The sequence below is a fragment of the Adiantum capillus-veneris genome, chromosome 15 (assembly GCF_014529385.1).
Source record: "Adiantum capillus-veneris isolate H3 chromosome 15, ASM1452938v2, whole genome shotgun sequence".
Taxonomy (NCBI): Eukaryota; Viridiplantae; Streptophyta; class Polypodiopsida; order Polypodiales; family Pteridaceae; genus Adiantum; species Adiantum capillus-veneris.
In genome coordinates, this window is record NC_140945.1 from 75,582,212 (window position 1) to 75,593,665 (window position 11,454).

Here is an 11,454-nt window from a genome sequence, read left to right on the forward strand (position 1 = left end):
TGTTGCATGAGCAGAAAATTCTGAACCACAACCTACCTAACTCGTGCTTCCACTTCTTTCAACAAGGTCATCTTATAAGGGAATGCCCTTCCCTAATCAAAGAAAAAGCCGCTCATCAATCGGATAAAGACCCTAAAGTTCAATTGCCCAAGGTCAACCAACAAGCTTTCAAAAATCCTGTGCCTAGAATGGCAAAGAAAAAAATCCCTGTCTACTGCTAACAGTAATTATTTTGACGTCCTCCTGGAGGAGGTATTTGAATCATTTGCTGGTCCCTCAGTCCGTCCTCGGGCTGAACCTCCAAATGAGACCAATGGGGCACCTAAATTTCCCCTGGACCCTGACAATCAATTCCCCACTGGCCCAGCTAATGAGAAGCAAATTCCCCTCTCTAGCCCGCATACCAACTCAGGTGGCTCATCCGAAGCAGAAAGTGAAAGTGAGTATGTCCAGAGTACTCAAGGCATACAGCAAGATGCTTCAGCAAAAATGCTCAAATTTACCAGGGAACTCGACTTAGAAGATAAAAAAAAAAAGATGGAACTAGACAACTCTCCCATACCTTCTGTAGACATCTTGATGTCCCAGGCAGAGAAAGAGAGTTTACCTAACATCAAGGGTCCTAAGCACAAGAGAAAAGTCGAGAAGTCTACTGACCCTAACAGGGCTTCTGTATCATTGATTAAACCAAACCAAAACTCTAAAAAATGAAAAGCCCTAACCTCAAAGGCCTTACCCTGAATTGTAAAGGGCTTACAGATGCAGCCAGGCCAATGGTAATCAAAAAGTGGCTTGCTGATTTGTCTATGCAACCTAACTTTTTATGCTTGTAGGAACTCAAAACAACAGGAAAGAATCTGGAAATGAATCTTAATAGAATCAGCTCAAGGTATAATTGGTTTTTCACTAACCACAGTGGTGGAAAAGGAGGCTGTGCAGTAGGAATTGCTTCCAAATGGTCCAAGGTAATTGCTAGCTCCAAGTCGTCCACTAGAGGCACTTGGACTGCAGTCACTTTATCTGATCCAATCAACTACACTATAGTAAGTGTCTATGCCCCCAATGCTATTTCTGAAAGGTCTCTATGCTGGAAAGAGTTGGCTGGGTTGCCCAAAAAAATCTTGATTGCACGTGATTTCAATATGGTAAAACATATCTCTGATAGGTCAAGGTCACTTGGTCAAACTCTAGCAGGGACAGAAAAAGTATGCTGGTTAGACTTGTTGGATGCCTTGAATATTATAGATGTATCAGAAGACTATGGATTTACTTGGAGCAACAACCAAGTTGGTGAATGCTTCAGGGCTGCTAGATTGGACAGAGTCGATATGTCGGTTAATGTGCTGCAGAAACATTGGTTGGTTAAGTGTAAATCTGATGCTTCTTTGACCTTATCTGACCATAATCCTGTCTTCATTGATCTGTTGAGATCTGATACTGATTATAAGGCTGTTTGGCCTCACTTAGATCAATATTTTCTTGGTATAAACTTCATAAAAGAAAAGATTAAAAGCATTTTTCACTGTGCATTCTGTTCTAATAATTCCCCAGGCAAAGCTTGGGAAGTAGCCCTGCACCATATACAGCATTCTCTGACTTTATATGAAAAAATGGCCAAAGACCTTAGAGAAAAAAGAAGAGTGATGATACATGGGGAGCTCTCCATGCTGGAGAAAAGCTCAGCCAGTTCTGACCACCCCTCTAAGAGACTCACTGAGCTTAGAAATGAACTCAGGCTGGAAGAGATCCTTGAAGCCAACAATGCCCTTGCTTTCACTAGGGAATACTGGGCTGGCAAGATTGACAGGCCTACCAAAAACATGTTTCAACTTCTTAAAAAGAAAAAGGCGAAGGATTTCATACCCCCTCTCAGGGGACAGGGAGGTCTCTTGGCCCAGACCCAAAAGGAGAATTTAACCATTGCTTATGAACACTTTACCAAAGTATTCTCTGAAGCTCCCATAAGAGACCAAAAGACTCAAGAAGAAAGGGCAAAAATTGCCTTTCTTAGAGGGAAGACTGTGCCTAGTTCAATGGCCAGCCCCCTGGAAGCACCTATCTTTGAAGGGGAGCTCAGAGAATGCATTGATAAATTGAAAGCTGGTAAATCTCGAGGGCTGGATGGAGTACCAAATGAATTTTTTAAAATGTACAAAGACTTTGTGACCCCTTACCTGATTCTAGTGTGGCAAGAAGCTGTTAAAAAAGGATCTCTTCCAGCCTGTATAAATACTGGGGTGGTCAGACTCCTTCATAAACAAGGTAGCAAGGAGGAGTTGAATAACTGGAGACCCATGATCACCTGTCTGACTTCTATCTACAAAATTTTTGCTCTAGCCCTGGCCAGAAGACTTAGCCCCTTGATGGACACAATCATCCTCAAAGAGCAAAAAGGGTTTATTAAAGGAAGATTCATTCTGGATGCAATTATTTCTCTTTGGGAGGGCATGGAATATGTCTATAAAATTGAACAAGACTTTCTGTTCTTCAAAGTTGACTTTGATAAAGCCTATGATAGAATTGAGTGGGACTTCATTCTGCAAGCTCTGCATGATATTGGTTTTGGTAAAAGGTTCATAAAGTTTGTGCATGTTCTTCTTGGAAATGCTTATGCTAAAGTAGCCATAAATGGTGATTTAACTGACCTCATTAATCTCAAAAGATCCATAAGGAAAGGGTGTCCCATAGCACCTCTTCTTTTTGCTATAGTTTCAAATGCATTGGGATGGTTGGTAAAGGATCAGATGCAAAAAGGCTTTCTCAAGGGTATTCAAATTGCAGGCTCAGATGTTGATTTATGCCTTCAGATGTTGGCAAATGACACTAATGCGCTGTGTAAACTTGATCAGGGGTTTGCTAATGCATTTTTGAACTGTTTAAACACTTTCTATATAGCCAGTAGCTCTCAGATTAACCATCAGAAAACAGGAGTTAAAGCTTCAAAAGGTTCAGTCCCACAATCAATGATTGATGCTGGTTGCCAGATTCTTCCTGTGATGGACACATTTTCAGATTACTTGGCATACTTATGGGCTTTAAGGTGACAATGGCCCAAAGGTGGGACTGGGTCATGGACAGATTCAGGAAGAAGGTTTTGATGTGGCAAAACATGCAGCCTAATCTGGCTCCCAGATCCTTTGTGCTCAATCACTATATCTTGCCATCCATAATTTATTACCTATCTTGCTGGAAACCCACCAACAGCTGAACCAGGTCATAACCCTTGCCAGAAGATTTCTGTGGGGGGGCACAGATGAAATTCATAAGGTTGCAAAAGTTTCTTGGAACACTTGTTGTATGCCCAAAATAAGAGGAGGTCTGGGCATTCTGAATTTAGAAAAGCTAGCCCACAAGATGGCAGGTAAGTGGATAGCTAGATCTGTGTCTTCTGATGATTTATGGGCTTGTCTCATCAAAAGAAATATTAGCAAATTCTCAGTACAGTCTTATAAAGCTTGGAAAAATCTCTCCTTGTGGGATACTATCACTTCCACTGTCAAGCTGACACCTGCAGGCAACACCCTAACTGTTGCTCTTTGGAAGTCTTGGTTTGAGATTAGGAAAAGCATGCATATCTCCTTGAAAAAGGCCTTGTCTCATGACTTTCTGATGCAGGACTCTATATGTATTGGTTTCATCCCTCAGAAAACAGGAAGAAAACTTAATATCAAGGCTCATAAATGCTTCAAAGCAGGCTTCCACAAATGGGCAGACCTGTATAGAAATGGTGATTGGGTCTCACCTGAAATGCTTTCTAACACTAATCTATCTCCTGGCTGTTGTTCTGAACTCTTGAACAGGATTACTGAGCTTAAAGACCTGCTCCAAACTGAAGAGACAGCTAGGACTAAGCATGGAAATGTCAAAGAATGGGCCTGGAAAACCATCTCTAGCTACAACATGGTTCCAAATTTTGATGAAACACTAAGGAAGAATCTGAATAAGAAATGGAACTTGCAATGGAACTCAAGGCAATGGAGCTACAGATTTAAATGTATTTGGAGTTTTGCTTACCCCATTAAGCATAGCTATCTTGCCTGGTCCATTATGCATCAAGGTGTATGGACTGGAGCCAGAGCACTTAAAGCTAAATTTGGAGATGGAAAATGCAAAAGATGTCAGGCAGAAGAAGACTTATCACACATCTTTTTTGGCTGCAAAGATAACAAGAGAAAGCTGCAGATGATTCATTACTGTTGCTCGACCCTACACCCTCAACCTCTTACAATTAATGAAATCCTCCTTGGAGAATGTAATAGACTCGACATCCCCCTGTGGAATCTATGGAGAATGGAGTATTTATGGGCCTGCTGGACCCAAAGGAATGAAGCATTATTCCAATCTCAGTTCAAAGACAACTCTTGTGTTTTCTCCATGGAGCTTAAAAGAATAACTGTTAAATCCTCCAAACAGATGATAAAAGTGTACAGTCAGCCTCTTAACTCTCTTCAAAAGTGCCTAAGGTGGCAGTGTTGGCGGGATGTATTGCTCTCATATTACTCCTCAGATAGACTTAGGATGATTTGTTTGGCCTTATCTTTGTAAAGAAGTCGGGATGCCTTTCTTCCCTCCTGTGAGGCACTGTTTTAAAGCTCCACCCCTTTTTTAATCCAATTTCATGTTTTCTCAAAAAAAAAAAAAAAATCCTTGTAAGGTGTTCTCCTTCAAAAGAGTATATTCCCAAGAAAATTAGGAAGCCATTACTTCAAGCTTGGCCCTATCCTATTACTTCAAGCTGTTACTCTGTTTTGTGAGAGCCCTCACCCTGAAGGGCTTGCCTTCAAGGACACACATTACATCAAAGCCAAACGTTTGGACGCCTTCGGCCAAACGCCTTAGGCCAAGCCCTGACTTCAATCTTGGCCTCTGCTGGCCTCATCTCCTCAATTGCCCGCTTTATCCTCCCCCCCAGCCAAGCCCTCTCTGTCAACGGATCTAGAGAGAATACCATTAAATTCTTTCCTATGCACTTTGTGTTTTCTACGGGCTCATCTTGTTGGATTCTTGCATCGTCATTCTGTCTGCCTTCCTCCACCCCGTCCTTCACAGAGTGAGAGCAGACCATCTGGCAAGGCCGCTGTTCAAGAGAACGTGCTCAGGTGCTTGCATGAGGAAGTGTTTAGGGTAGCAATGAATGTGGGCTATTTTGAGGCAGATCAGCTTGACATTCTGGATTTTGCATACACAAAACTCTTTGGAGATTACAAGCGCAACATTTGGCCACCATTCATTGAGGGATAGAACAAGGATCCAATCAGCTATATGTATCATAATCAACAAGGGATATCCTTGACATGTGGGTATCTTAAGTCACAGGATGTCTGGCCGAAGCAGGTAGTGGCTGTAAGTTTGCCAGGGTTCTAGGCTCAGGAACCAAGAATAGAGCTGCAGGCTCATCTGTTTTGGGCTCTGCACGGATGCGCGTATGGGGCAAGTAAGGAAGTAGAATCTACTCTAAATAGCATATCATGGCTAGGCCATGTGAGGGCAGATTTGTCAGGGGTGCAGCCGTACCCATTTCTCGTCAATGATCCTGCTATAGCCACTAACATTATCAACACGTTGGTGCATTTGCTTCTGGAGCCGATTCGACCCACTCTACTCTTTCAACTGCGAGCTTTTGAGGCTTGCTGTCAAAACCCTCAAGCTCTTCGACATATGTATGGTAATCGGAGCCCACAACAATCACAAGAAATGTGCCAACAACTCTAGGCTATGATTGTATGCAAGCAACACGAAATGTTGCAAGGGAGGTAGAAGGAGGAGCGGCTATGATGTTGGGAGCAGGGTCCTTCTGACTTGCATTGACTTGCATTGCCCCCAGACGAGCTTAGTTTTGGATTGTCCCTTCAATGTAGCTTGGTGGACAGACAGCTTGCATGGACCTCACCCACTGCTTCACGCTCCTCTTACAATGATCCATCCTGCTGATCGCCCATCTCTTGTTTTAGGTTCTCTGCATGCTCCCCTCATATTCTTACATTTTCCTTGGTTCAATATCATTGTACTATTTAGACTTTGCCTCCATATTCCGCTCAACAAATTAATAGCTAGTAGCATTCCCTATGCTCACAAGCTGCTGTTGTTGTTACTATTTTGTGTATCCACCAAGATTGGGGCTAGGTTTGATTCCCATATGCTCATGCATCTGTACCATCTCATGCTCATCAACATGGGAGCTTTGAGATTGTAGCTGAACATAATAGCTACTATGGGGGTTCGTGTAAGATGCAACACCTTACTACTGCTATTGCACAAGTACTAATTCTAGAAGTTGAACATAACTGATGTAGGGCACCCTGCTACTTCTTCTCAAGTACTAATTCTACGCCTTCACAAATAGCTCATGGGGAGGAATTAGAGAGGATCTTCGCCATATTTGCTAAACTTGAATGTGCCGCTAGCTTGATGAGTTAAATATGCGTCTTGCTGCTATTGGCTGATCAAGCGGCCTTGCTGTTGCTGCTATTGCGCATGATCATCAATGCCTTGCATTTGCTGATGTGATGACTTTGTTGTAAAGGCTGGTCATTGACGGTCTTTGTATCAAGATGGATCTGGGTATTGCAGTGAAATCCTCGTCTATGTAGAGAGAGATCAAGAGATCGAGAGAGTTATGAAGTGGACAGGTTAGCATGGATGCTTGCTTGCATAGGCTTATGAGTGTGTGCGTGCATGTGTGTGTGTGTGAGAGAGAGAGAGAGAGGGAGAGAGAGAGAGAGAGAGAGAGTATTAAGCTGATCGAGAGGTCAAGCACATAATAATGAAGATTTAGTCATTCTGTGACGTAGGTATAATAGATTCTCTCTCTCTCTCTCTCTCTCTGTCTCTGTGTTTGTTGTTTATTTGGTGCTTCAAGAGCAGCTTCTCTCTCACTCACACACACACACACACACACACACACAATTTAGTGCCTCGACTTAAGGGTGCTTTGGCATGTGCGCTCTAAGTAGCCTCTAGTGAGGGTAAAAATCGATGCGCAAAATCACCAATCTGATATAGAAAGTTAATGCACCGAGACTAATCATCAACGCACTCATCTCATCATACATCCTCTGAGGGAGTATAAAGCATGGTGTATTTTTCAAGTATTTTTGAGTGGTATACATTTAACCGAAGGTAGAATCCAGATTCTCTTGATTGCACTTCGTCTTCACTTGGCTACTGTGATAAAGCTACCGATAACACCTTTGGGATAGATCCACACCTATCAGTCAGTCACTCTTGTTATGTTGTTTACGATCTGCCTCTTGTGATGTTTGAGCTATGAAATATCTATTGGTGAGAATCTCCAACTTCAAAAGAGTGTAACCATAGCCCCGCTACTAAAAAATAGTGTTTTAGCAATTCAATGAAGCTATTTTTTCATATAAAGGAGAGCGCTTGCATGAAATAAGGCATATTCTTGATCAATTCATTTTAGTGGCTTATCTAGTAGGATTCGACATTAAAAAAATAATACAATGAATTAATATTGGAATATTTGTTCCTCTTGGAACCATATTGGTGCAATAGGTCACTATCCAAGGTTGTCCATACTGCTCTCAATGCCACCTAGTGAAGCTCCATACATATTTTATGAAGATTATAACATGTTTCCAAGGGAGATCAATTCAACACAAGAAGAGATCATTGCAATGTCAAAAAGAGAGATTATTTTCCTTGATGTAGCATGATTGTTGCAAGCATCGCTTCAATTTTGTGCAATGGAAAGGTCCTAATTCTTTTGCAAAATTGTACTCATAGAAGGATTTTTAGACATTGATAAAAGGACAATGTGCATGCCTCCCTTCAAACATGCATAGCTTAGAGCTCTTTGTGCTGATAGGATTCTCAATCTCTTTTTTGCTCAAGTATGATAGAACATTCAAACTGTTGTCATGGCATCACACAATATAAGATAGACTTACTTTGTAGCTTATTTGTTAAGGCATCATACAATATAATATAGATTCACTTGACAACGTATTGCGCAGAGCCCCAAGTGTAAGCTAGACCTTACAATCTCACAATGTAAATGATTGCTTATGATTTGCTATAGCAACTTTTGTCCTACCCTTGTATGAATTTAGATCATGCGTTTTTTTTTTTTTTGGTTGAATTTGTTTTTGCTTATATCTAAAATTAAACATGTTAGTAGATATGTTTTTGCATAATATAGGCAGGCCTCGTGATTTTATCACTTGTTCGACAAGCATGGGTTACTCTAGTAGAGTGTTCTCTTATATCGAGGTTTGCGATCCAATTAACAGCGGTCTAGGGGATACTTCAGATCATGGTAGTATGGTGTTACTGTCTAATAATGCCTGTCATTGAATGATCATGTTCTAAAGGTCAAGGACACATGTGAATCCCTTTCATCTATTGGTGTTACCATTGACGATGACGACAAGGTGGAAGCCTGCGTGAGCAAGCGACAATATTGGGTTTAATTTATTGAATTGGAGCTGCTCAGTAGTGAATGTAGCAGAAATGATGAGTCTGAAGTCACATGTGTTGCCTGCTGTGCTAAGCGAAGATTTTTCTGGCTTGGAAAAGGCTGTGGGTTCCACGCTCCATGATACAGGAATGCGCAAAAGAAACGAGTCTTCAGGCAAGAAGTCTTCTGCCATTGATTTCTCTGATGTTACAGTGATGCAACCATTGTGTAAGCGTAGATGTGTAGAACCTCACGGTGGGATTATTTTGGATTTGTGCTTTTCAAGTCCAAACACTGTCTGTGATAGCTTTCCAGAGTGTAAGCTTAGCTGTGGAATCGAAAGCCCTAGCAACACACTAGCAAAGTAGTTTGCCTGGCCTGAAAGTGGAGCTCCATTCAGTGCAACGGCATGAGTCTGCAGACAGCAGCTTAGCCCTCTCTAGTTCGCTTCCAGATGCACAAGTGCGGCAATATTCAGATTTTGAAACTTTGAACTTTATCTGTAACACACCTGTTAACAATAACGGTGGTGATGTTGTATCAGCCAAAGAAACTAGGGCATGAGCAGCTGACGTCTGTTGTGGGGGATGAATCCTTTGCAATCCCTGTCATGGATGTACCTGCCAGCCCTGTGGGTCTGCGTGCTGAGGATGCGGCACAGATAGCAAAGGACAACCTAGCTCCTCTCCCCCCTGACTGGTTTCTCTCTGGTTCCTTTTGAAGATGACTTCAGTTCTGGTGCCCTGCAATCAGATTCTGGTTCCTACTTGTCAGTTGAGTTGCCAGCAGGTAAGATATCTTTCTCATCTTCTTTGTTTGCTTAAGCTTTCTTGAAACTATTGCTCCTTAAACCATAAATTTTCTGCTCAGAGTGTTGTCTTTAGCTTTGATCCTTTGAAAGTTCTAGTCAATGCTTCGTCCTTGCATGTACATCCAGGCACATGTCCACCAACCCCTTTCCATGGCAGAATTTGTCTTACTTTTGATGAAAATGTAAGCGTCTGTAAAGGCATGGCTAGGGATAGACAATCAAAGAGATTTTATGGTCGGGAAAATTACCGAAATGCCCCTGAAATTTGTCAAAATTCCCATAATACCCCTTTCCTAAAATACCCTTATCTTATTTGGCTAAAACTTACCAAAATGCCCTTTAATTTTATCAAAATTCCCAGGCGATTTCTCGTTTATTCTGTAAACATCTCTCGAGACATTATGCAACTCGTCATGGAAATATTGGTTGTCCATCGTTAGATAATATTTGGAGTACGATTTATGAACGTATTGTGGGCTCTCAAAATCAAATAGTCATTATTTGTAGACACAAATTGGTGAAAATGTTTGTCTAAAGCACTTAAGACTGGCGAGGTTTGTGGGACATGCATCGAGTAGTTGATTACCTGATGCGATAACATATGTCCTTGATTCGAACGTATAAGAAGCTCACAATGGGATTGTGTGTATGAGCTGGTGCTTTGCAGTGGACGCCACTATGTTGTGCTGGCGAGCAGCTTTCAAAATGTCATAGTACTGCATGGGAGATTCTTTCATAAGTATGGATTTGATCCCAGTAAGGCACATGTATGCAAAGTGCATTAGAAGAGGTTTACCTGTAGTCAGTGGTGTTGTCCAAGGAACGTAGTAGTTGTTGTTGTTGTTTTTGAGGGATATGTATATCACATCGTGGTCTGTCCAATATGCTGGGTAATGTTTTGATATGATTTGGTAGTCTATAAAGTTTGTCCATATATGATCTAGTTGAGATTTGTAGACTGTTGTTGGTCTTTATGGTGATAAGAGTATCTCGGTCTTTCGATTGTCGAAGGTAGTCAATGTTGAAATCGTCCAACACAAAAGTTTTCATTGGTTGGATTGTGCGTTACAAGGTGGTGCTCAGAGTTTCAAAGAATGTGTGTGTGTCTTTGTTGGTCGGTGAACGATATAAGTTAACAATATTGATTGCTTGGTTAGTATCTGCCAAAAGCAATGTTTCAACGATTTCGTGGTTTGGATGCTTGTGTATTGATGAGGTTGATAGTGTGTAGTTTTTATTGTACATTGTGATTGTGCTATTTAGTAGAGGGTGAGAAATTGCATTGTATAATGTTAACTTATTTGATGATGGAGTTGGTGTCTTTTGCTTCTTGGAGACAAATGATGTCACTATATCTATAAAGTGGGTGTGCCTTTAAGTCCTCAAAATACTTAGGTAGTGATCATTGTTCAGAGTACTTATGATGGTTGTTTGATCTCTGTTTAAGAGAAACGGGTCTATTGAGAATTACCATTTCCCTTATGTGGACAGTCTGTGATCTTCATTTTGTATATGTTGATCCAGGGAAGAATTTCTAGCTTGTAACGGTTGTAAAAGAAATAGTTGTTCTTTGGTTCTAACTCTAGATAATGCTGTGTAGACTAACTCATGTATGTGTGCTTTGTCAGGTGAGAAAGCCATGGTATCTAGAGATAACCCTTGGGATCGATAGATAGTTCTTCCTGATGCTTGTTGAATGGAAAATTGTGTTCTAAATAGTTTGGTTGTGTTTGTTTTCTTTTGTGATTGGGAAAATACATGTCCATGTAGATTTTATGTTATCAGTATAAAGATGTGGTATTTTTGGCGTGTTTGATGGCCAACCTTTGTATTTAGTAATTGTATTTAGATAATTGTTTGGTTCTTGTAGGTTGATATTGTTTGAAAATGTCCATTGACACCATTGACAAGGCCATCTGCTATGTCATAATTTCCTGAGAAAAGCTCAACGAGCATTGTTGGTTTAAGCTTGAGACTCTTTTGAAGGCCTGTTGTTTTGTTAACATCTTGCGCAATTCCTGAAGGCAATGTTGGAGGGGAGTCTATTGCTATTAGGGTATATGTTTGGCCTTCAATTTCCTGGAACACTAAATTATTATGTACTTGTGTTTTTTGCTGCGTGTAAAACAGGTGTGGCATGTGAATATTGTATGTTTCTTTTGCAAGGCAAATGTTGTTCATGTACTCAATGTCTTGGATATCATGAGTGTTTTTATTCAAAATG

General features: G+C 41.0%; 1 protein-coding gene across 1 annotated transcript; it reads left to right on the forward strand.

Annotated features, from left to right (window-relative positions):
- The first annotated feature begins 3,297 nt into the window (after positions 1-3,297).
- LOC147440906 (uncharacterized) lies at positions 3,298-8,007 on the forward strand. The gene has a single exon (XM_086482711.1). The coding sequence runs from the start codon at positions 3,298-3,300 to the stop codon at positions 4,543-4,545; it is 1,248 nt and encodes a 415-aa protein (XP_086338837.1). The 3' UTR covers positions 4,546-8,007.
- Positions 8,008-11,454: the final 3,447 nt, after the last annotated feature.